The following is a 27,074-nucleotide window of genomic DNA, read 5'->3' on the forward strand; positions in this document are numbered from 1 at the left end:
GTACAGAGGCCCGCATGGCTCAAGGAACAGTTGGGTCCAGGATGGCAGAGGAGGAGAAGTAGCTCAACATACGACTGAGCAGCAGCTCCTCTTGCTGCAGTGGAGTGGTGTGTGTGAAGGGAGGGGGAAGGGTCTGGAAAAAGATGGATGGAGTGGGTGCTGAAAGAGTGGATGAGGTGTGTTTGTCATGAGAAGGGTGGAAGGCTGCAGGAAGGTGGATGAGGTGGTCTGTGACGGGCAGAGGTGTGTGTAGAGAAAATGGATTGATTGTGTGTGTGTGTGTGTGTGTGTGTGACATGGGTGGGGTGCCATACTGGGAAAGACCAAAGGTCCATAAAGCCAGCATCCTGTTTCCAACAGTGGCCAATCTAGGTCACAAATACCTGGCAAGATCCCCAAAAAGTACTGCTTATCCCAGAAATAGTGGATTTTCCCAAGTCCATTTAATAATGGTCTATGGACTTTTCCTTTAGGAAGCCGTCCAAACCTTTTTTAAACTCCACTAACTGCCTTTACCGCATTCTCTGGCAACGAATTCCAGAGTTTAATACACGTTGAGTGAAGAAATATTTTCTACGATTCGTTTTAAATTTACTACATTGTAGCTTCATCGAATGCCTCCTAGTCCTAGTATTTTTGGAAACCGTAAACAGACGCGTCATGACTACATTTTCCACTTCATTTTATAGACCTCTATCATATCTCCCCTCGGCCACCTTTTCTCCAAGCTGAAGAACCCTAGCTGCTTTAGCCTTTCTTCGTAGGGAAGTCATCCCATCCCCTTTATCATTTTCGTTGCCCTTCTCTGCACCTTTTCTAATTCCACTATATCTTTTTTGAGATGCGGCGACCAGAATTGAACACAATATTCGAGGTGTTATTTCACAAGATAAATGGTGTTTATACTTTTCACAAGTTATCTGCTAAGTTTGGAGGGTTTTTAATGGACCTATGAGGTATTTGTCCTTTCTAAGCCATCAATAAGTTTGATCATTTTGACTGGGGCTCTGAGGCAAATCTTTCCTCCGCACAGAAATATTTTTGTTATTATATGTTTATGGGAAACTTTACTGAAAATTATAGGGCACTGAAATTGGTTCAAGTGAGATTCCAGTGTTGGTCATTATATTGATATCACTTTCTCTATTTGTTTATTATAACAAAGTCCTGCAGTAAACCCAGATTTTACCACAGCTTAGTAAAATGAGCTCTTAGTGTCCTGCTTTCTGGACTACATTTAAATGTGTGCTATTAAGTTTCACTTGAGCTGAAAAATATAAAATCTACTCTTTACTCGGATTTTATAACAGGAATACAGAGACATAACCAGAAGGTCTGAACCATCTTTTCCATTGATCATTAGTTAAAACCTTTAAAAGGGTATGTTAATATTGGAGAGGTACACAGTGTAATGGCAGCTTTCTTGTTTTAAGAGCATTACGGGATTCAGAACAACGCATGTATTTACATCAACACCATGTAAGAGAAAATATATCCAGGCTAAAAATAAAATGTAAATGGCCATTCTAGTATACAACACAACAATGCATGTGTGTGTATATACATATACACATGACTTAATTCTCAGTTTTCTCATTTCATATGCTCCTCCATGTCATATGGCATGCCCTAGTGCTATATAGAATTTTAGCAGCCAGGAAGGCAGTTTCTTTTGAAACTTAACCTTAACACCCATTCTCTGGTATGCATCAGCATCTATATTTTTTCTCCTTTCCCATTTTTAACAGCAGTCACTTTGTGGCAAACAAGCCTGAACATCACCAGAAGACTCAACCTGCACCACTGCAAACAGGGTGGCAGCCTGCTCCATGGGTGGAGCCCTCAAAATATAACTTAAAAGCAAAATTAATACAACTATTAGTGAATAAATAATAGGGCCACCCTGTTATCTCAACAAGGTAGTTCAGGACAAAGACTGATTGCAGCAGAGACCTGTCATGCTTAGTCTTGACCGAGTTGGAAACCCAACCGCCAAACAATACCCAACCAAATACATAATTATATCCACAAGCAATTTATTTTGGATTGGCCTCATAGCACAGTATAGGCGATAGTGTGCACTCAGGCTGAGGGAGAAGATGGTTGCTGCTAACATGCTTTTTCTTAAGAGGTGCCTAATATTTTTTTTAACCCCTAATGAATCACCTGCTAACTTTATGAAGAGTCAGGAAAACACCTTAATTTTGTCCCCGGAAATACCCTAGAGCTGCCATATGAAGACGCTGTTGTACCTCTACCCCTGGATTTTAAAAGGGAAACTACCGTAAGCTGCCCGGAATGCAGGTTGGGGTTAGAAAGCAGCAGAGATTGCAGGGGAAAAAGAGAATAAAAATGATTTGTATTTGTTTGTTATAATAAGCATAATGATCCTTAAACCAAGTTCACAGAGCTCTTTAATGCATTATGAAACACTTAAACTTAGTGAAGTTTAACATGATCATTTTACTGCATCCAAAATTTAAGAATTAACAAGTTTACACTGTTTGAACTAATACGCAAACTCTCCTGAAAAGTTCTGAAACTACAAGAAGCATATTCTTCAGTCCATCTGTACAGAAAATGTACTGACCCCCCCCCCCCCCAATTTGCTCTGAGATGAACTGTAGAACTACTCAGCCAGCAGTGCTGAGTGGAGTGGCTGAAATGTCCTCCGGCTTATCTTCCTCTGGTTTAACAGAAGTATGTGATGCTTTCTTGCACCTGGTGTTTGGCACAGCATATCATCCAGTGTCAGTGGGGTTACCTGTCCGGACAACTGCAACCTGGTATAGATATCGTTAAATTGGTAATGGAGCACGGGATCGTTACTCATCTTCTCTCTGACCGTAGCTAGCTGTAAAAGAGATGACATGGTATACAGACTTGCAAAGTAAAATATAACCTACAGCATTACTAAGTGCTTTCGAAATAGTACCGTACTGAAAATGACAAGCAATGCCATTAATCGATCAGATTTACAGATGTTATTCCATTCCAGGCACTGTAGAACTAAAACAGCCAGTCATCTCTCAAATACTACTTTTATCAAAATTATCTTTTTCTAAGGGAAGAGATGTTGTTAAGTAACTAGACCTCGGGAGGAAGAGTCAAGTTACTGTGGTAAAACCAAGGATAACACAACCTGCCAATTCTGTGATGGTTATGACAGCGAGATGACCACAGAGTATATAATAAAGCTCCAAATTTTGTATTTAAAATATTTTTGTCTTCCCCATTGGAATACATTTTTCAAGGAACTGGGCATTCGTTTCTTGAAGTGGAGTTAGTCTGATGCTGGGGGAGTTCTAGTGGATTTAGTAAAGCCCAGAGAACATGAGGTTATGTCTGGAAACAGACCAAAAAGATTTATGATCTTCACGCATTCTAAGCAGAGAGGTGAACTGAAGGCTATAGAGAAGAGTCTGATGGATTAAAGAGGGTCAAACTCTCAAACAGAGAAGAATGGCTTAATGTCATAGCTATAATGCCTTAAATTAAACACAGGATCTCTGTTTGAATGCAGACACAGCTAGCTTCTGGGAAGTTAGAACAGGACTGGTTAAAGAGAGAAAGCCAAGTTTGTATGGAAATGGATTTGTCTATGTAGCTATGAAAAATGCCCTGCTGTGTATTAAGCCAAAAAGGCTGTAAACTTAATTAAAAATTAAAAGCTCAATTTTTTTCAATGTATTTATTTACTTACTTGCACTTATATACCATTTTCCTGATCAAAATAGTTCAAAATGGTTCATGAGCATATAAAACAATAACAGTGCAGAACAGAGAGATAAAAGTTAGAGAGAACAAATAATAAAAACAAAATAACCAACAATAATCAACTCACTTCAGTCTAACATTCTAAGAGTCAAATCATCGGTCGGGGGGAACAGAAATGTTTTCAGCTTCTTTCTAAGATTCCTCAGTTAAAGGTTACAAATGGTATCAAGTGTCCTACCTCACCTCTGAGAAACAGAAAGCTGGTGAGTTTTCTACCCAAACAGCTGACACAGGGGCCCTTTTACAAAGCGGCGGTAAGCCCAACACGGGCTTACCATGTGCCAACATGGAGCTACAACCCGTCCAACGCGGGCGCCGGCGGCAGTTCCAGCCCTAGCGCGCACTATTTCCCACGCTAGGGAAAATAGGGCACTGTTTTCTAGTGCGGCAGTTGCCGGGCAGTGCCGCGTGCTACCCGGTTAACACTGGGGTTAGCACGGGAGCCCTTACCGCCACCTCAATGGGTGGCGGTAAATGCCCCCCCTCACATGGCCACGCGGTAAGAGCCCGCTGCTGTAAAAAGGGCCTCAGCGTGCGGCAAAAATAGCCCCCGCTGCTAGCACAAGACCCTTTTTACTGCAGCTTAGTAAAATTACCCCTCAGAGAGACTCCAAGATTGTACATGAAAAAGGAGAGTATTCAAGAAGAGATTTTTAAAATGAGTTAAATATTTATTACACAAAAAGACTGCTTGAAATACTCCTCTCTAACACCACTATCCTCTTGCCCTCTGTCATTTATTAGATTGTGAGCTTCAAATAAGCAGGACCTGTCTATTATGTAGTAATTTTATAACTGGTCACCTGGACTGAACGGGTCAAAAGGTGCCTATTTACAACCTATTTATAAAAGGTGCAATTTCTTCCCACCCCTCTTTATTGGTTCTAGTATTTCATAAAGACACAGACACCCACCATATATACTCACATATAAGTCATATACACGTATAAATCGCCCCTAACTTCCACCACTAATTTTTACCCCCATCCTGTGATTTGCATATAGGTCATGTGGCCATCTCTCCTTCCCTTCCCTCCTCTCCAGTGTCATATCTCTGGGTCCTGGAGGCAGCAGCAGCCAGTCGATTCTCCTCAGGCTGAAGAGTACTCATCCCTTGGGTACAATGAACTCTCTTCATCATCTGTACTGACTCTGAAGCAGAGGCATCATTGGAGTGATCTGTGGGGGAAAAATTGCCTGCAGGCTCTCCAGATCTGGATACAACCTTGAGCCTTGAGCAGTGGTTCCTCCTGGTCTGCTGGTAAAGGAGGCTTCCAATGCAAGTTTGGAGCAGATGGATGCCATCAGAGGCCTGACAGGCAGGGACAGGAAGCATGGGATCTATTGTGACTGGGAGTGACCAGCTCCAAAATGGTGGAGCACTACTCGGGAGTTCAGTAAGAGATCATCAGCTGAGCTTAGTTGACAAGGAGCAGTTGGAAGTGCTGGACCCAGATTTTCTGACTGCAGGATACCCAGGAGACCAATATAATTATGAAATTGTTTAAACTGGTATTCTGAAGGCCTAAGATTATTTCCCTAGATAGGATTTGGGAAGCCTTGGCTACCTTGAAAAAAATGAGCTTGCAGAACACCCAACTTTTTCAACACGTTTCAGACATCTCTGAGAAAATACCTATGTAGGAGAATTATTTGAATGTTTGTAAGTAAGCAGAAAATGAATTTGGTTGAAACCAAAGTGGGGGAAGTTTCGAGAAAAATCAATTCTGATGTAAGGCAATTTGAGTCTACAAGGTGATGAAAAAGAACGGGAGACTGGTGGAAACCATGTGCTATAGCTGATAACTGACCCAAAGAAGTAAATCATCTCTGGCAGAAGTATTAGAGAGCCCTGGCATTATGCTAACAGCACATGTGAGGAAGTGGGTCTGCTGGCTTCTACCAGTGCTGTGCTGTGGTGCATTAAGAACCTAAGTTACTAAGCTCTTTTTTCATTTGGAAACAATGGGAAAAGTCTTAGTAAATAGGCCCCAAAAGAGTTGCAGCAAACCTCTGAGAGGGTCCACCCTCCATTCTTGAGCTTGGGTCAGGGCAATGGGGGGCTGAGGGGAAAATGAGAGGTCTCAGACTCTGGCCCCTAAGTTTTTGATCTGGCTCCTGGATTGAAAGAGAATTTGTCAAGGCCTGGTTTATAATATCTGTGATGAAACAGTGGGTTTCTAAGCCTATGAACTGTATTATTTTACTGTATTTCTCCTAATTATTTTACTGATAACATGTATTTCTCCTAACTGGCCAGCAGATGGCGATTGTCTTTTTTTTGTAAAGCTGTACCAGAACTGCCAGTTTCTTCTTTTTTTTTTTTTTTTTGTTACATTTGTATCCCGCGCTTTCCCACTCATGGCAGGCTCAATGCAGCTTACATATACAAGTACTTATTTGTACCTGGGGCAATCTTCCTGCCAAAAGCTCTTAGTTTAAGCTGTGAAGTCATTTTTTTTAGTTTCAGATAAGGGAGTGGAAAGAGAAGTACATAAGTACATAAGTAATGCCATACTGGGAAAAGACCAAGGGTCCATCGAGCCCAGCATCTTGTCCACGACAGCGGCCAATCCAGGCCAAGGGCACCTGGCAAGCTTCCCAAATGTACAAACATTCTATACATGTTATTCCTGGAATTTTGGATTTTTCCAAGTCCGTTTAGTAGCTGTTTATGGACTTGCCCTTTAGGAAACCGTCCAACCCCTTTTTAAACTCTGCTAAGCTAACCGCCTTCACCACATTCTCCGGCAATGAATTCCAGAGTTTAATTACACGTTGGGTGAAGAAAACTTTTCTCCGATTTGTTTTAAATTTACTACACTGTAGTTTAATCGCATGCCCCCTAGTCCTAGTATTTTTGGAAAGCGTGAACAGACGCTTCACATCCAGGTTCTCTTTTCCTGAGACTCTGTGAACAGTTAGATTTCATAACCTGTGAGTAGGGTTACCATATGGCTCCAGCAGCTATATTTTGCTCCTGAGCTCCCCAGGTACTATATAGGTAGTAGATAAATATTTAGTTTTATATGTGATCCATATTCAGTTATCTGTTATTACCTGTTCTTTTCCATTGTTCTACTTTGACAATAAAACTGATTAGTTTATTGACTCTGTTGTCCTGGACTGACTAAGAATTGTGGTGGTTTGTGTTTTGGTCTATGAGTGCTTTCTGGGAACTGTGGGACCCTTGAGAATGTGGCCCCAGTAACCTAGAAATCACCGGGAAATAACCTGACAGTGGAAGACTTGCCCAGATGCAAGTTAGACCCAGTCGGTGGGGAGAAGGGTGCTAGGGTAGAACACAAGTGGCAGGTGCAGGCAGATCTGAGCTGTGCTAGGACAGACACTCCAGGTGGCTGCAGGGTTAGACCCAGGTGGGTGGCTAGACGTTCTGTCACAATATCCATTCATGTGCTTTTACAGGGTTGTTCTGGGAGGTGTGCTAGTGGAGTCATCATGACTATCCGAGTTCAATTAACAAAATTCAGGGTACTGGGAGTGACCAATGGGCCTAAAATGTAATGCTGGGTTTTTTTGGGGAAGTGTTGTGCATGTGGGGCCAAGGTTTTGCCTAAGGTGTCAAAAATCCTTGTACCAGCCCTGAAGCAATGTTCTTTGACATCAAGAAAAATATCTCTCTCTCTCTAAAAATTTCCATTTCTAATGCAACTGAAATAAAATGTGAATATATGTACTTCATTTCATTTTGGCTTATACTCCTAACTAGCTATATTGGGCATAAAATTTCTTTCAAGTTACAATGAAGCATTCCTGGTATTTGGCATGCTATGCCACAGCACTTATGTACTCACCACCTGTTCAGAAAACTGCAGTCTCTTCACAAATTTTGGTGTAACAGTTTCTATCGCTGCCTCCAATATATACAGAACATTTTGCAAGGTACCCGACAAGGCATGAATAAGAATCTTGAAAAAAAACAAATGCAAAACAATGATGGAAGCATTTCTGCCTATAATAAGCTAACTGATCTCCATTTTACTATCTTTGGCTTTAAAACTCAACCATAGTAACTGGAAGAATAATTCCTTTCTAGAGATACAGAAGGTCATTTTAGAAGGGATAGATGGCATTTAAATGTATAAAAAGCTATTTACATATAAATGGGCATCATAACACATAAGTAGCAATTTTAGAAAAGCTGCTACTTTCACGTTAATCTGTAGCACGGACAAAGTGACTGAATGTAGTGTTGGCAGACTTAAAAATAAGTGTACTTCCCCATTTTACTATGGGGATACACATTAAAAAAACAAGTTTCCCCCACTGGCATGGGGTAAAGTAAACATAGTAACATAGTAAATGATGGCAGATAAAGACTTGTACTGTCCATCCAGTCTGCCCAACAAGATAAACTCATTATACATGGCATGCAATACTTTATATGTATACCCGAGTTTGATTTGTCCTTGCCATTTTCAGGGCACGGACTGTAGAAGTTCTACCGCCTTCCCGTCTCCAGAAAAGGTTTGTTTGCGGATTAATACCTTCCAAATATTTGAACTTCTGTATCATGTCACCCGTTTCTCCTTTCCTCCAAGGTATACATGTTCAGGTCGGCAAGACTCTCCTTGTACAGTTTGCAACGCAAATCCCATACCATTTTTGTAGCTTTTCTTTGCACCGCTTCCAGTCTTTTTACATCTTTAGCAAGATACGGCCTCCAAAACTGAACACAATACTCCAAGTGGGGCCTCACCAACAACTTGTAGAGGGGCATCAATGCTTCCTATTGCCAGAGGGCTTACAATCTAAGGCCCTGATATTCAGCCTACACTGGAAAAAGGCTGATAAACAGAGGCATACATGGCTCCCAGCACTGAACATCTGGGTATGTCTGCCGACCCAGAAGTTAACTGGGCACCGGCTGATATTCAGACCAGTGTCTGGTTGGTTTATTTATTTATTGGGATTTATTAACCGTCTTTAATGAAGTGATTCACCCAAGGCAGTGGTTAACTCGGCACAGAGTTAGAACAGTCGTTATGGTATCCTAACTTTATGCGGTTACTTAGCCGACTATAGTGGACTGAAAATTGCCGCTAACCAGCTAAGCTAATGTCTCCCCATAATTCCTGTTAAGTGCCGTTGAATATTGGCTCCAGGCTTGTTCAGCGGGGTTTAACTGGGCAAGGGCCTCTCTTGCCTGGTTAAATCCTTTTGAATATCTACCCCTAAGTTTGTATCTGAGGCAATGGAGGGTAAAGTGATTTCCCCAAGATCACAAGGACTAGCAGCAGGATTTGAACTGGCCTTCCCTGGTTCAGGGAAACGCTCTAGCCACTAGGCTACTCCTCCACTCCACTCATTTGAACCAAAGATTCTGAGGAGTGAGGGGCATAGGCATTGCTACGGGGGGTGGGGTGGGGGTGCACTCCCTTTGCACCCCTAGTAAAGTGGTGTGCTGGAGCCAGTTATTAGAGCTGGTGCGGGAGCAAGACTGGCAATAAGTCTTGCTCCCGCAGTAAAAAAAGAAAAAAAAAAGAGCAAAAAACAAAACTGTGATTATCGCTGGTATCTTCTTTCCTCCCTTCTCCCCTCGCCCTCCTGGTATCTCACTTATACAGAAAGCAGCAGGATCCCTACCTGCTGTGGGGTTTTCTTTGTGCCGGGTCCCACCTTCTGATGCAACATCTCTGGCCGTCTTCAAATCTAAGCTAAAAGCCTACCTTTTTGATGCTGCTTTTAACGCCTAACCCTTATTCACTTGTTCAGAACCCTTATTTTATCATGCTCACTTTAATATTCCCTTATCTCTTGTTTGTCCTGTTTGTCTGTCCTAATTAGATTGTAAGCTCTGTTGAGCAGGGACTGTCTCTTCATGTTCAAGTGTACAGCGCTGCATATGTCTAGTAGCGCTATAGAAATGATGAGTAGTAGTAGTAGTTTTTTTTACAAAAATAGGAAGTTGCATCACAAGGCGGGTCCGGCAGAGGGAAAACCCCGGAGCAGCCTTGAGTGGGGATCCTGTTCGTGGCTGCTGGCTGCATAAGATACCGCGGCAGTAAAGAAGACAGTACTGGACTGGGGGAGGGGGGCTGGAGCTGAAGGAAAGGGAGCGAGGTGCCGGACAAATGGAGGTGCTGGACTGGGGGAGGAGCTAGAGGAAAAGGAGAGAGGTGGTGGACCCATGGAGGGCTGCTGGAAGGAAGGGGACTGCTGGAGGGAAGAGGGAAGGGGCTGAGCGGGAAGGAGAGAAATGCTGGACTGTGGTGGAGGGAAGGGACAAAGGTGCTGGACCCATGGGGGGCTGCTGGAGGGAAGGGACAGAGGCACTGGACCCATGAGGGGCTGGAGGGAAGGGAGAGATGTGCTGGAGCCATGAAGGGGCTGGACCCGGAGGGAGCGGCTGGACCCATGGGGAGGGGGGGCTGGAGATGGAGGGAAGAGAGAGAGGAGCTGGACCCATATGGGGGGGGGGGCTGTGGAAAGAAGGGAGAGAGGCGCTGAATCCATGGGGGGGAGGGGGGGTGCTTAACTGAAGGGAGAGAGCTGCCGGGAATCAAACCCACGCCCCTGCTTTGGGGGTCCACAACCCTAACCCCTACGCCACATATGCAGATTTTTTCTAGGTTAAACACATACACCTTTAGTTTCAAAAGCATGCATACATCACTAACTACTCCCCAGTTTCACCTCTGGGAATGCCTCCTCAAAACAGAAGATAAACTTATGCATAAACAGGCTGTAAAAGCATAAGTCTACCTGCATACAGGTGAAGAATTAACACCTGTGTCTGTGGGTAAGACACTGCTTTACCTATGAAAATGGTTTTCTAAAAAAAAAAAAAAAAAAACCCTTAAAATATCTTCATAGGAGCAATGAACTAAGTCTAGACAATCATGTGATAAAATCTAAGGGATAGACTTACATCAAGATTACTGCATACTCTGGTTTCTGTGCTCGTCATCTTAGAATATATTGTCCTGGCGTTCGAGATGTCATTCTGCAAAGAAGAAAGAAATAATCTAAATTAACCCCTGTAGCACAAACTCTTTTGTACACCATTTATCACTAGAAATAGAAAAGCACACAACCCTAATTCTGTGCTTCTGCATTTCATTTTACCATATTACAAACAAGAGAAACTGTGCCAATGAAAGAAATCCTATAGAACACAATATTCAAGTTCACCATGAAACAGACTAGTACTTTGTAGGATGGGCAAAGGAAGTGTGTGTGTGCGTGCGTGCGTGGGGAGGGGGGTAAGGAGGAAGAGGGAGTAGAAATGGGTCTGTATGTACATCTACCAAAAGTAGACACCTTGCTGCTGGACAGATTAGATGGGCCATTTTGGGGGATGTAGCTGATTTTAAAAACTTTTGTTTCCTCACTTTCACATTTTGAGCCCAATGTTTTGCTGATACGACAGTCATCAATATAATTGTCAAAATGAATCTTATATAGTACAGAATAGGAAATCAAATGAGATAGTCTAGAAGTTTTTTTACCCTGAGACAGCTATTAATGTTTCAGATAACAATTGAAGGGCCAGGTTGCCTGAGAAATTCAGCGAAGGAGGAAGCTAGAGACAGCTAGAGAAAAGCAGGCCTGGCACGTTGTGCCACTGCATGAAACAGTTGATGAGTATGCCCAGAAATGTCAGGAGGAATGCACATAATAGGATAAGCTGGGCTTGAGTGCTGAAACACATGCAAGACAGTAAAAGAAAATAGAATCCATTTACTGCAGACAATACCAGCTTATACATCAGTACACAGTTCAGCGATGAATCCCAAACTTCTCAAATCTGCATCTACATTATTTACCTTGTGAGCAAATACAAACCTAGGCCAGTGATCTTCCCTCTCTTCAGCTCTTGAGTTTCAACATGTTCTTCCTTTCATTTAGCCATCTCCATTCTGTCTCAGCACATCTAATCTTTCTCATGCCTTCCCTACTCATTTCTATATTCTCCTGCTTCTTCTCCACTGGGGATATCAATACCAATCCTGGCCCTCCAAATCGACTAACTCCACCTGTGCGGATCAAACCACAACCTGTGCAATCATATTCCCATTCCTTTCTTTCCTCCTTCTCTCCATTTCTTATGTGTCCTGTGAAATGTCCGCTCTCCTACACATTGCCTACATTCACGACCCCTCTCTCTCCTATACTCTGCATATTCTTGTGCTGAAACTTAGCTTTTTCCTGAAGACTCTGCTTCACTTGCTGCCCTCTGTCATGAAGGCTATCTTTTCTTCCATACATCTCATCTGGAGAGCTGTGGCAGTGGAGTCAGGCTGCTACTCTCCCTTTCTTGCAGATTTCAATCCCTTCTTTCCACCTCAGTCTCATCCTTTTCCTTAGTCCATGCCATTCGCCTTATTCATTTCACTTCCTCTCCAGGAAGTTATTATTTAATTGACCCCATCATAAGTCCCTCTCATTCATTCTCACTGCCTTTGACTACTTTCTTGAACCATCATCCCATTCTCCCACTCTTGGGGTCTTTAACATTCATGCTGATCACCCCTTCTAACTCTTATGCCTCAAAGATTCTTGCTTTAACTTCCTCATTCAATTTCCAGGTATCTTCCACTACTCCTACCCCTACACACAAGCATGACCACTGCCTTGATCTTTTCTTCTCTAACTCCACTTCAGTTCCTCTCCTCTTTGACCATCATCTGATAACTTTCACACTTAACCACCCTTCTCCACAGACTCATCCAATCATCACCAATCTTCAGGCTACTTTGCCCCTTGAACTTTTTTCACTATTGTTTCCACTATCTCCTCATTCACTATCTGACAATAAGGCACTCTCTTCCTATAATACTCCACTCTCCTCTGCTTTGGACACTTTGCTCCTACCATTCCTTATTCTGTGAGGCATACCAAACCCCAGCCTTGGCTGATTTCCAGAATCTGCTACCTACATTCCTGTGTCTGCTCTGCAGAGTGCCTTTGGATAAAATCCCAAGCCCATGCCAACATACATTTCAAATTTTTGCTGCCTGCCAATCTGTTCTTGTCCCTGCAAAATAAGAGGTCCATTCTTGACTCCAACCCTTAATGTTTCTTTGCTACACTGAACTCCCTTCTCAAAGAGTTCTCAACTCCAACCACCCCCTTCACTTTCTATATTGAGTTCTCTAGCAGGTCACGTCAATCTCTCTTTCATTCACTTCATTCTAACATCCTTCCTTCAATCCATGCCACCCTTTCTTCTTTTTCTATTTTTTTTCCTTTGAGTAAAGTGGTTAAATCACATAAGAGAAAACTACACAGCTTTTCTCCTACTCCAAATTCACTACCTGTATCTCTGATCCCATTCCCACACATCCACTTAGCTCTCTCTCTCTCCTACTGTCAACCATTTTATCAGTCATATCCTCAATCACTTTCTACTGTAGCTGTGCTTGATATCTTCTAAGAAGCTGTGATTATGCCATTTCTCAAAAAACATTTACTGGACCCTATCTGCCCTTCCAATTATTATCCCATTTCCCGCTTCCCTTTTACAACCAAGCTACTTGAACATGCCGGTCACTGCAACTGTCTTGACTTTCTCTAATCTCCAGCTATTCTTTATCCACTAAATGCTTTCTCCTTCTATGCTGTAAGTAGTAGTAGTAGTACAGAAATAGTTCTCACCAAAGTCTCCAATAACCTATTTCTGACCAGATCCAAGGGTTATTCAATCCTCATTCTTCTTGAACTATCTGCTGCTTTTGACACTTGATCACTACCTACTCCTTAATAGGTGTCTTCACTTGGATTCAGGGCTCTGTTCTGTCTTAGTTTTGTTTTATCATCTCTCCCATTGCATTTTTAATATATGCTCTGGTGGATCATCTTCTACTGCTATCCCACTCATAGTTGGTGTACCTCAGGGCTCTGTTTTGGGATCTCTTTGCTCTCTATATTTGTTCCATTGGTGCTTCGATCTCCTCTCGTGATTTTCAGTACCATTGACACCCAGATTTACCTCTCTAGACCAAAAAATTCACCAGGAATCCAGGCCCAAGTCTCAGAGTGCTTGTCTTGACACTGCTACCTGGATTTAGATTGTAAGCTCTTTTGGGCAGGGACTGTCTCTTTGTATCAGGTGTTCAGCGCTGAATGTGTCTGGTAGCGCTATACAAATGCTAATAATAATAATGCCCCACCGTCTTCTGCAACTGAACAGGGCAAGACAGCTTCTTATCTGTTTCCTTAAACCTACTTCTCATCTTCCCCTATTTTCTATTTCTGTGGGTAACACCGTCATCATTCCTTTCTCCTTAGCTCATAAGTATCACACTCCTCACCTGTTCCACAGTCTCCAGCAGCATTCTATGCCAGAAGAATCTGATTTACTTCCTGGAAACTCTGCACTTCCTTTATAGTCCTACAAGAGGGTGTTGGTTGATGTCATCACTTCCTGTCTAGTAGTATAAAAGGAAGTTCCTGTCTCCCAGCTAGTGCCTTTGCAACGGGTTGCCTAACCTGGTCATGTGGGTCTTCGTAATTGTAATGATGGAGTGGATAAAATTGGAGGGTGGGGAGGAGGTTGCACTATATGTTAAAGAGGGAATTGAATCAAAATATTCTACATGAAACAGATAGCAACGTGGAATCCTTGTGGATAGAAATTCCATGTGTGAAGGGAAAGAGTATACTGGTAGGGCTGTACTACCGTCAGCCAGGACAGAATGAACAGACAGATAAACAAATGTTTACACAAATTAGGAAAGCTGGCAAATTAGGCAACTTTGGAAGGCTAAGTGCTTTGAAAATGAGCCCCTAAGTGTCCTTGTTTACCTTGTTCCTTTCTTTAACGGGATCAGAGGAAGGGAGGTCTTGGGTTCCTAATGTCTTTTGGTATTACAAGGCCGCTCAAGCACATGCTACCCTGGAGTGGTTTCAATCAAGCTCTCACAAGCTGTGGATTTATTTGGAACAGAGCTCGGTTGGCTCTCGTCCTCTGCGATTTCTTAAGTGGCTTCCGTGTAGACATCGCAGACTGCTGGGGGATATCTGCCCTTCCGTTCATACTACCTTTTACTACTGGGAAGCAATGTTTTCCAAGCCTGACTCCATTTTGTCTAAATTGACACCTATAGCGTACAACCCTCTTTTTCCTCTTGGCCTTGTTCCAGAGCCGTTTACCCACTGGGTTTATCTTGACCTTGAAGTCTGGGGTAAATTAATTGATGATGACACCTGATCCCTTTTGTTACTTTGGCTCAGGAATATTCCATTCCTCCTCATGAGATCTATGCCTATACCCAGCTGTAGCATTTTCTGTCTTCTGCTGTTGGAAAGGCACAGGTACTTCGGGAAGACTCTTTCCTTCAAGATCTTTGTGAGGACTCCAGGCCATTATGTGGCTCTTCATAAAGGGGGTCTTTTAACTAAGGTGCGCTCACATTTTTAGCGCTCGCTAAAAATAGGTGCACACTAAACATTAGAGATGCGAACGCATTTCTATGGGTGTCTGTAACGTTTAGCATGCACTAAAAATGTGAGCGTGCCTTAGTAAAAGACCCCCCAAAGCTAGGCTGTGCCTCTGTGAGCTGAAACTCCTTACTATCAATGAGCAAATAAAGCACTCTAAACAGGAATATTTTGAATTTAATAATAAGGCAAGCAGGTTATTGGCACCTGAGGAATCAAAGAAGGATTCCCTACTGAGAATTAACCCATCCAAAGAAGTAGGGAAGGGATGTAGGATGAGCAAACCTGGCAAAACTCCAAAGGTCAATTATAGTGGAAAACATTTATTGAGAAACCAGATACAATGGTCTGAACATGGTCTTCTGTTTCGGCAACAAATGCCCGCTTCAAGAGTCACAGTATCTGTATACACAATAAAATGTGCTCTCTCAAATTGGTAAAGTGTAAATCAAGCGAACACCACACAGGTTATACTTGAGAAGGAAGGAAGAAAGAGAAAAAAATATATATGAAGAGATAAATATATATAAAGATATATATTTTAGTTTATTAATCTTTATTTCCAAGTAAAAGAGACTGACATAATCATTCATGCTCAGAATTATAGCAGATCGACAAGCTTCTGTTTCCAAGCATCGTAATTCATCAACAGTGCTCTCTCATTCTGTGCCTATGCTGTACAGCAGGAGTTCTCAGCCTAGTCCTCTCCTCAGGACACACCTAGCCAGTCTGGTTCTCAGGATATCCAAAATGAAAATGCACTAAATGGATTTGCATGCAATCTCTTTCATGCATATTTCACTGTGGAAATCCTGAACACCTGACTGAATTACAGGCCGTTTTACTAAGGCGCATAGGCACCTATGTGCGTACAACACGTGTCGAATTAGGACTACTGCCCAGCTACCGCGTGCCCCAGGCAGTAATTCTAATTTTGACAGGAATCCAAAATGCGCAGCAAAAAACAATTTCCATTTTCTACCGCATGGCGCTAACCGGGTGGTAATTGCCAGTTTATGTGCGCTGACGATTACCGCCCGGTTAATGTGTGAGACCTTCCTGCTAAGTCGATGGCTGGCGGTAAGGTCTCAGGCCCAAAATGGACATGCGCTGATTTTTATTTTGCTGCACGTCCATTTTCGGCCAAATAAAAGGCCTTTTTTGCAGGTGTGCTGAAAAATGGACCTGTGAGCGTCCAATACACGCGCCTACACCAGCGCAGGCTATTTTTCGGCTTGCCTTAGTAAAACGGCCCCTTAGTATATCCCCAGGACTGTAATATGGTGCATACTCCACAAATGGGAAGAAAAGAGGAAATCAAATACCTGTTTCAGAGCAAATGCAATGGCGAAGCAGTACGCTTGTCTGGGAATATAATCTCCTTTCAGTTCTGATTCTTCCAGTAACAGAGAACAGATTTTGCGTGATTCTGTGCTGTTCTGAAAATGAAAAGAAAAAAAAGGTATCTTTTCTATTCATTTTTGTACCAGGTTTAACCCTTTTGCTTTGGAAATGGTCATAACATCATTGTTCTCCTAATGAGAATGGGTGGCTTGGAAATAACCTCTTCATATTCAACAGGGTTCAATCTCAGCCAAACGGACATCAAGATATTAACCACAGCTCACAGTTCCAACCATGAGTGCAGATCTTAGTCAAAAGAACCCAGCTCCCCAGGACAATTTTAGGGGGAAAACAGGTGAATACAGACATTACAATCATGTCTTAGAGAATATCAGATTCAATAAATGCATACTCCCAAAGTTTTACAATGCAGAAGGTAGACTCCAACCCAAACTCGGTTCTCTCACTGAGCTACTTCACTGGCCCTATGTAAAACAACAACAGACTACTCTACTCGGGGAAAAGCACTATACAATTAACCCTATACAGGTTAGCAGTCATTTGCTATACTGGCGGGGGCGTAGCCAGACTTCGGCGGGAGGGGGGGTCCAGAACCCGAGGTGAGGGGGCACATTTTACCCCCCCTGGCGCCGCCGACCCCCCCCCCCATTGCCGACCCCACCGCCACCACCAATTGCCCCCCCCGACCCCCCCCTCCCGCCGCCTGCCTTTGCTGGAGGGGGACCCCAACCCCCGCCAGCCAAGGTCCTCTTCTTCTCGCAAAAGGCTTCCTTCTGTTTCTGACGTCCTGCAACGTTGTACGTGCAGGACGTCAGAAACAGAAGGAAGCCTTTTGCGAGAAGAAGAGGACCTCGGCTGGCGGGGGTTGGGGTTCCCCGCCAGCAAAGGAAGGTGACGGCGGGTTGGCGGCGGGAGGGGGGGGGGGGGGGTCGGGCAGGTCGTTGGCAGGGGGTCCAGGGCCAAATCCGTAGTTACGCCACTGTAATACTGGCATTATGTTTGGTGCCCTCTATTTGAATAAGCTCTCTCACCTGTGTTCAACTCCTTTGTATGAATGTGCTAACAGAGGCTCATTTTCTGCTAGTTCATACAGTGGACGGTAATTTATGTGGGTAAAACAGTGCTTTAGTAGCAGAAACGGCTTTTTACAAACTTGCTTGTGTTATATGCAAACATGCATGTAGTGCCTGTACATGCATAAGTTTAACTGCAGTCTGGAGAGATATTACTGGGAGCAGGCTGGGGAGGTGTTTGCACCTGTACACGGTTTTGAATTTTCAGAAATATGCACGTATTTTTGCCTCCGCAAAAAAAAAAAAAAAGGTTAGTGGGTGTAAATATGTGTGGGTAGGTTTCTTGGGAATAATTTTTAAAAGTGAACTTACACATGTAGTTCACTTTGAAATTCAGTTTAAAGCCTTTAGGTAAAATTTTGCCATAGCCTCATGCCAATGCTGGCAGTTTCAAAACTATCGCCTTTAGTCTAAAAGCTGCCTTTGTATCGCTCCATGGTGCAACCGCACCTTGAATACTGTGTGCAATTCTGGTCACTGCATCTCAAAAAAGACATAGTGGAATTGGAAAAGGTACAAAGACGGGCGACGAAAATGATAAAGGGAATGGGATGACTTCCCTATGAGGAAAGGCTGAAGCAGCTAGGGCTCTTCAGCTTGCAGAAAAGACAGCTGAGGGGAGATACAATACAGGTCTATAAAATGACTGGAGTGGAACGGGTAGATGTGAATCGCTTGTTTACTCTTTCCAAAAATACTAGGACTAGGGGGCATGCAATGAAGCTATAAAATAGTAAATTTAAAACAAATTGAAGAAAATATTTCTTCACTCAACGTGTAATCAAACTCTGGATTTCGTTTGCCAGAGAATGTGGTAAAAGCAGTTCGCTTAGCGGGGTTTAAAAACAGTTTGGATAGAGGCAAGATGGCGACGGGAAGGAAGTGCTGAGAAGCGCTCCGAACCACGCACCTTTAATTTCCTGAAAACAGTTTATTCTTTGTATGCTAATATGCCTAAGAGGAGGGGAAGACAGAGAACTGGACCCGCGGTCTCTGCTTTGCCAGTACCTGGTTTGATTGAACGCTTCTTGGTTCCAGGAACAATGTCGGGAGCGAGAGCTCTGCAGACGGAGACTGCGGGGAGAGGAGAGCCGCATTCCCGTCCAGAGATGGAGACAACGTTGAGCCCCGAGCAGAGGTCAGCTCCTCCCATGCCGGCAGACACGCCGAGGAGGGACCGAGAAGCCCCAAGTTTCCTAGCGGCGACGGGGTCTCCCGGAACGGGACCCAACCCGGAAGTTAGCCTGCCAATGCTAACTGCACAGGCAGTGCGGGAATTGAGTGGAGAAGCCTTGACTGAAGAGCCATCGATGAGAGAAGCAGGCTTGATGGTGGAAACTTCACAAAGGGAGTTACCAAGTAAGTCTGCTTTAGGGGAAAAGCCAGAAAATATCACTTTGGAAGCTATCTGGGAAGCTTTGAAGAGTTTGGAAAACTCTTTATCTAAAAAATTTCCTCCATATCTGAACAATCTCAAATTTTCCTAAATAAAATACCTGTAATGGAGACAAAGTTGCAAAATCTGGAAACACTAACGGAGAATAATTCAAAAGAGATACAAACTATCCAACAATTACAAGTTAATTTGATAAAAGAAAATTTATATCTCCAGAACAAGATAGAAAATCTGGAAAATGCTCAACGATCTAACACATTAAGATTGATAAATTTTCCAAAACAACCTATGATTGCACCTGCATTAACTTTTAAAAAATACATGTGTGAAGTTCTGGAAATTCCTGAGACTGCATTTCCTCCTATATCAAAAATCTACTATTTATCACCATATAAAAGAAGGGAACAAGAACAAGTGGAAGGTCAAAGACCCGAAACGTCTTTCGATGTTTTGGATTTGAATCTAACACAGACATTAGAAGATGACAATTTAGGTTTGGTGCCAATGACTTTAATAGTCTCCTTTGTGCTGCAGCCAGATAGAGATTGGATTCTTAAGCAATTTTTTCTTCATAGAGACCAACTTTTTATGAACTTTAAGATAAGAATGTTTCCGGAGTCTCTAAGGCAACCCAGAGAAGGCGTAAAGAATTTCTTAGGTTACGATCTAAGGCTTTTCAACTTGGGGCACTTTATTGGTTAAACTGCCCATGTAAATGTGTTGTTAAATTGAATTCCATTAGATATGTTTTCCTTGATCCTAAACAACTGAATTCTTTTCTGGACTCTAAAATAGCCTTGCTACCCTCAAGTCAGCCAAGACAAATAGTAACATCTACTCCGTAAATATTAGGAATTCCTGGAACTTCCTCCCCTGTCCCTAAAATTCCTAAAGTAAAGGTTTTCAAACATAAATAAAAGGCTTGAGATATGCCTTCACTGTTGTGGACTACAGATGTATAAATTTAGAAATACTTATACTCTATATTGCAAAATTGAATATATATTTTTGATTTTTCTTTTGTTAAAGTATAGACTTATTGATAATCAATATAGGATGTAAAATATTTGAGTTGTTTTCTTTTATAAATCATCTTTGCTGATTTCAAGTATTATCTTGAAGTTATTTGTAAAATTTAAAATAAATAAATAAATAAATAAAAAACAGTTTGGATAATTTCCTAAAAGAAGTCCATAAGCCATTAAATTGGACTTTGGAAAATCCACTGCTTATTTCTAGGATATGCAGCATAAAATGTATTGTATTGTGTTGGGATCTGGCCAGGTACTTGTGACCTGGATTGACCACTGTTGGAAACAGGATCCTGGGCTTGATGGATCTTTGGTCTGTCCCAGTATGGCAACTCTTCTGTTCTTATATTCTTATGATGTGTTACACACTGGGTGTGAATTTGTAACAGGATGCTTACGTGAGATGTCCAAAAAAGGTGCCCATTTTACAAAAGCAACAATATAGACAATAAACTTTGGAACCATCCACAATTAGATCTATCAACACACTGATATTCCCTGAAACTCAGACCTCAGCAACGCAGTTTATCAATATCTCAACACTTCATTGATGAATCTTACACCCCCACCTCATCATCGGTAATTTGGGTGTAGGACTTTTTTCACTTTTTCATTTATAGCTTAACTGATCAATATGTTTTATAAATCTTAACTCTAATTTCATATATCAAAAATAGGTACTCATCTTTCAAACGTAGTACTAGTGTTTAACCCAGGGGATTTTCATCTGACACAGACTATGTTTTACTAGAAACAGCTGTATCAAAGCAATCCCTTAAGCCGTTGGGCATATGAAAGCCTCCAAACTCTAGAAGCAACTGGCAGGCAGAAGAATGTCAGTGTAGGAACACATGCGCAGATAGACACAGGGCCTAGGCAGGTTTACCCAAGTGTCTACAGGGTTAACCCTGAGTGAGTAGTAGGGAGACCAATAAGATGCTACATGACATTGATTTAAAAATAATTTTTTTTAATGTTTGGAAATTTTCCTGTGTGATGTGTAAAATTATTGTAAATACCAAATATGAAAATATGGAAAATCCCCCCCGTAAAACAGCAGTAATAGCAAATCCTATTTTTAAATAACCCATTACAATCTCCCTTTTTGTTTCCCTTTTTACTTGCTGCAGATATCTCTCTTACTTGGCCACACCTATCAACATGAATCTAAGGAAATCATTCAACCGAGCCGAGCTTCATTGTGAGGGGCTGGGGACTTAAAAATGAAAGCGTTGTCACCCGGGCTAACAGCGCTTTAAGCATGATGCACATGACATATTTGTTATATCATTAGAAGATCAACCTTTGTTAATTATAACACAAGTCTAAGGCCCCTGTTTATAAAGCTGCGCTAGCGGCTGCCGCTCAGCAATGCTGACACAGCCCATTCAAAGTGAATTCGCTGTTTCAGCATTTCTGTACCGCCAGTTGCTAGTGCGGTTTTGTAAACAGGGGAGTTAATGTGTTAAAAGCTTGTGTTATCTAAGGCATGTAAGCTAGTATTAGCTTTAATGCACAATCTATGCTGGTCAAAATGCAAAATTGTTCAAAATAGGTCATTGTCAGCAATCGTTGTCTAGGTTTGGTCCTGAGTCCAGTTCACAGAGGCAGTGGGTTCCCAAAGAATACACACTCCACACGGGTTTAGATATATAAAGTATATTATATTTTGCAGATATATATAGGCTCACAGCACTTAGTACAGGTAACTGGTACAGGCTGTCTCTGGGTGTGTGTTTAGAGAGAGATAGAAAGGATAGGGTGTTTGTTCAGAGGAAGAGAGAAGCCTTGGGGTTGTGCTGCAAGAGGTATATATGTGTGCAGAGAGAAAGAGAGAGAAGGGCCCAAGAAAACAAAGCCATGTGCTCTGGGAGAGAAAGCTTTGGGGAAGAAAGAGGGGCCAGAGCCAGAGCTCTGGTGGCTGGAGATGGGGGAAAGACAGAGAGAGAAGTAGTGCATGCAGAGCCCTGTGTGCTCTGCTTGCAGGGAGACAGAGAGAGGGGGCGAGGTGCCCCGGACAGAGAGCAGTGCCCTGGACAGAGAGCAGTCCCCTGAGCACCATGTGCTCTCCTTTATACCTCCAGAACAGAAAGAGATCAAAAACTTATCTTCCTTCCCAGCCAAACTCCAATTTGCTTAGTCATGACCTATTAGCCAGCCTAAAAATACTGCGTTAAAAATGTGCAGAAATGTTAATTTTCTGTCTTATTGCATTGGTTAATTAACACCGTTAGGAGGTGTATTTAAGTGTTTGCGTTACTGTCCGCATTAATGTATGTACTTTACCATCTGTGCTAATAATGTCTTACTTGCATCTCATTAACATCAGCAGTTAATATGCATAATTAATAGCCGATACTAATGCAGGCTAGTACACTGGTTCCCAGCTTGCTAAGGGGTCCTTTTACTAAGGTGTGCTGAAAAATGGCTTGCGGTAGTGTAGGCGCGGGCTTTGGGCATGCACCAATCCATTTTTCAGTGTGCCTGTAAAAAAAGCCCTTTTTAAAAACATTTTGCCGAAAATGGACGTAAAATCAAAATTGCTGCACGTCCATTTTGGGTCTGTGACTTTACCGCCAGCCATTGACCTAGTGGTAAAGTCTCATGCGGTAACCGGGCGGTAATGACCTATGAACACCAAATACACTTGGCACGCGTCCGATACGCACGTCCAAAAATAAAAATTATTTTTCGACCGTGTGTATCGGACGTGCGCCAAAAATGAAATTACTGCAAAAGCCACATGGTAGCCGGAGCGGCAACTCCATTTTGGAGCACGTTGGTCGCACGTAGAGCCTTACGCAGCTTAGGAAAAGGGCCCCTAAGATTGGGACAATTATCAAAAGGCATTTACCTGGGGAAAATAGCTTCATAAAAAATTGCCTTCTTGAAATGAAATTTCCATTGTACTGTATTTTTAGCTGCACTAAAAAGGCATTTCTGTGTTTAGGTCTTGAGGTGGTGCAAACAAATGAGATTTCTTAAAGTACATGCACTACTTTGCCCCTACTCATTCACCCACACCAATGGCAGAGGCAAGATACGTGAACATTTTGCAGCTGCTCATTTGCAAAAAGGAAACACAGATTGTTGCTCTTTGAGAACTGGAGAAGTGCACATGGGTTTTTTTTGCACATAAGGTAGGCTATTGAAAATTGCCCTCAGTGTGTTTCTTAGCACATACAGGCACCAGAATCATAGGACAAAATACAAGGGACGTAGTCAAAACAAAGTGTATACCTTTTAGTTTAATCTGAAAGTGCAAAAATGTGACCACCTCTGGGGAAAAGGTGACCAAAGTCACAAAAAGAGGTTTTAATAAATTCTGTTAGAGCCAACAATTTGTAATATAACAGTTCAAACCCCATCCTTTTATGTGAAAAAATAAAAAGTTACAAAAATTCAAATATGTAACTTTTATAGACTGCATATGGACCCACAACATGAAAAAAGAAAATCAGCCATTCTTGACATTTTGGATCTGAGAGACAGTTGCACATAAGAAATAAAAATAGATTATGATATGACAAGGAAAAATAATGATCCAGAAATAAGGCCAAAGGAGAGCTGGTACTGCTGTTTTACAATAACAGTTTTCATAAACACTACAAACATCTGCTTACCAGTTTGTAGCATGTTGCAAATGCAAGCATGTATGTATCTTTGCTAAATTTGATTCTTTGGTTTTTCATTTCTATCAGCACCTCTAATGCACCTGCAAAAGACAAGAGGAGCAGATATTAATTCCTTTGAAAGTTAAAAGAACTATGTAACAGCAGATCCCACCAGCTGACAAAGGAAATCTACAAATGCAAACAGACATTCTGAACTGTCATTGAGTTCCTTAAGCCACTGTTTAAAATTAAGAAAGAGGCATCTAGACTTGTGAAGAGCAATATTTACATGTCTAGACTGCATATATGTGCAAACAGCAATTTTATTAAGTTGCAATTTGCTCATGTTTCACATCTGGAGGAGAGGTGTCTAGTAATCTTGTGTAGTTTCTGGAACTAACTGATAGTAAGCATCATTTAGTGGGAGGGGTAAGGTGCTGGGTGTTCCATTGTTTAAAAAGTTGATGACTGTGGACAATGTTATATTGTTTCTTCAAGGATCACTGCTGTTTGTATTGTCGTCTGTTTCATCAATAAAAATTATTGAAACATAAGTTGCAATTTGCATGTTTCATCCGTGAGATGCAGAGATTTTAAAGGGACATGGTGGGGAGAGTGGTTTGGGTGTAGCCACAAAGGAGATGTGGACTTCCCATTTTACAGTGAGAATGCACGTCTTCAATTAAAAAAAATAAAAAAATTCCCTATTGGTTTTTGCACCTGCCCCAGAAGCACACCGAAGTGCCAGTAGCCTCTTTTTAATATTAATACTATTTGGGTTTCTGCCAGGTACTTGTGTCCTGGATTGGTCACTGCTTGAAGAAGGATACTGGGCTAGATGGACTATTGGTCTGACCTAGTATGGCTATTCTTATGTTCTTAAATAAGTCACACCCCTGGTGGAACAAAATCAACCTTCCTCCTGAATCCCCTCTCCCCAACACCACCCCTTAAGACCCTCAGATCTTACCAAGGATTTCCCCGATAGCTACTGAGGGGCAGGAGAGATCCCTGGATGCTCCTGACTTGTCAGTAACTGGATTGAAAATGGTGCTTTGGAGCCCCTAGTGGTAGCCTTGCAGTACTACCACTAAGGGTCTAGAAGCCAAATAAGGGTATGCAGAGCCTTTTGTAAAATAAAGGGGGAACTGCCTCCTAACTGGTTTCCTGACTGTCTATGGAAAGCATGTCAGTTCCTGAAAGTGTAACTTGGCAGCTCTATTAAAAGTATAGATGAACTAAAACAAGCTGTGCCTGCATCTGTGAGAAGTATTTATTTATTTACTGACTGGGATGTATTAACCACCTTGATGAAGAGATTCACCCAAATCGATGTTCAGCAGGTATAGCTTGACTTAAAAATTACAATGCTGTTTACAGCATTGGAAGAAATAGATAAAGACCTGATCGCAGATATTCAAAAGTTGGGAAAGAAGAGAGAGGTGCTGTTGCTGGGAGATTTCAATCTGCCGGATGTAGATTGGAAGGTTCCGTCTGCGGAATCGGAAAGAAGTAGAGAGATTGTGGATGCTTTCCAAAGTGCTCTGCTCAGACAAATGGTCATGGAACCCACGAGGGAGGGAGCGACACTGGATCTGGTGCTCACAAATGCGGATAGCGTGTCAAATGTCCGAGTGGGTGCCCACCTGGGCGGCAGTGACCATCAAACGGTTTGGTTTGATATGACGGCTGAAGAGGAGGGTTGCCACTCAAAACTCAAAGTCCTGGATTTCAAGCGTGCTGACTTTAGTAAAATGGGGGAATACCTAAGGAAGGAGCTGATGGGCTGGGAGGACATACGAGAAGTGGAAGGACAATGGTCCAGGCTGAAAGAAGCTAAAAATAGAGCCACAAACCTTTATGTAAGGAAAGTAAATAAAAGCAAGAGAAAAAGGAAACCGCTATGGTTCTCCAAGCAAGTGGCTGAGAAAATAAAGGCTAAAGAGTTCGCATTCCAGAAATACAAAAAAACTCAAGACGAGGAACACGGGGAGGAATACCAGAGGAAACTGAAAGAAGCCAAGAGAGAGGTACGTCTGGCGAAAGCGCAAGCGGCTAAAAAGGTAAGGAGGGGTGACAAAAATTTCTTCAGGTATATTAGTGAAAGGAGAATGACTAAAAAGGGAATTGTGAGACTAAAAGATACTGCAAACCGCTATGTAGATAATGATGAAGAAAAGGCAAATTTGCTAAATAGATACTTTTGTTCTGTTTTTACTGAAGAAAAGCTGGGAGAAGGACCATGATGGACTGGCAAAAGTTCATTTGAGAATGGAGTGGATATAGCACCGTTCACAGAAGAGAGTGTGTATCAACAACTAGAAAAACTAAAGGTGGACAAAGCCATGGGACCGGATGGGATCCACCCCAGGATATTGAGGGAGCTCAGAGATGTTCTGGCGGGTCCTCTTAAAGATTTGTTTAATAAATCCTTAGAAACGGGAGAGGTTCCGAGGGATTGGAGAACGGCGGAGGGGGTCCCTCTTCACAAAAGTGGTGATAGGGAAGAAGCTGGAAACTACAGGTCGGTAAGCCTCACTTCGATTATTGGAAAAGTAATGGAAGCGATGCTGAAGGAAAGGATAGTGAATTTCCTGGAAGAAAATGAGTTGCAAGATCCGAGACAACATGGTTTTACCAAAGGGAAATCGTGCCAAATAAATCTCATTGAATTCTTTGATTGGGTGACCGGAGAATTGAACCATGGACGTGCTATAGACGTAATCTACTTAGATTTCAGCAAGGCTTTTGACACGGTTCCCCACAGGAGGCTCTTAAATAAACTGGATGGGCTGAAGATAGGACCCAAAGTGGTGAACTGGATTAGGAACTGGTTGACGGACAGGCGCCAGAGGGTGGTGGTGAATGGAGTTCGCTCAGAGGAGGGAAAGGTGAGTAGTGGAGTGCCTCAGGGATCGGTGCTGGGGCCGATTCTGTTCAATATATTTGTGAGTGACATTGCCGAAGGGTTAGAAGGTAAAGTTTGCCTATTTGTGGATGATACTAAGATTTGTAACACAGTGGACACCCCGGAGGGAGTGGAAAACATGAAAAAGGATCTGAAAAAGCTAGAAGAATGGTCTAAGGTTTGGCAATTAAAATTCAATGCGAATAAATGCAAAGGGATGCACTTAGGGAGTAGAAATCCAAGAGAGGCGTATGTGTTAGGCGGTGAGAGTCTGCTAGGTATGGATGGGGAGAGGAATCTTGGGGTGATAGTATCTGAGGATCTGAAGGGATGAAACAGTGTGACAAGGCGGTAGCCGTAGCTAGAAGGTTACTAGGCTGTATAGAGAGAGGTGTGACCAGCAGAAGAAAAGAGGTGTTGATGCCCCTGTACAAATCGTTGGTGAGGCCCCACCTGGAGTATTGTGTTCAGTTTTGGAGGCCGTATCTTGCTAAGGATGTAAAA

General features: G+C 42.4%; 1 protein-coding gene across 1 annotated transcript in view; it reads right to left on the reverse strand.

Moving 5' to 3' along the window:
- Window positions 1-2,280: 2,280 nt before the first annotated feature.
- The window catches only part of LOC115463094 (pentatricopeptide repeat-containing protein 2, mitochondrial-like), a 66,585-nt gene continuing 41,791 nt past the window's right edge, over window positions 2,281-27,074 (reverse strand). The window contains exons 6-10 of the mRNA XM_030193302.1: window positions 23,672-23,763; window positions 16,509-16,622; window positions 10,670-10,744; window positions 7,593-7,706; window positions 2,281-2,854 (exon numbers count right to left, since the gene is read on the reverse strand). Coding sequence (XP_030049162.1) covers window positions 2,630-2,854; window positions 7,593-7,706; window positions 10,670-10,744; window positions 16,509-16,622; window positions 23,672-23,763 — 620 coding nt within the window. The 3' untranslated portion in view covers window positions 2,281-2,629. The remainder of the gene's footprint in view (window positions 2,855-7,592; window positions 7,707-10,669; window positions 10,745-16,508; window positions 16,623-23,671; window positions 23,764-27,074) is intronic.

Source organism: Microcaecilia unicolor, chromosome 2, assembly GCF_901765095.1.
Source record: "Microcaecilia unicolor chromosome 2, aMicUni1.1, whole genome shotgun sequence".
Lineage (NCBI taxonomy): Eukaryota > Metazoa > Chordata > Amphibia > Gymnophiona > Siphonopidae > Microcaecilia > Microcaecilia unicolor.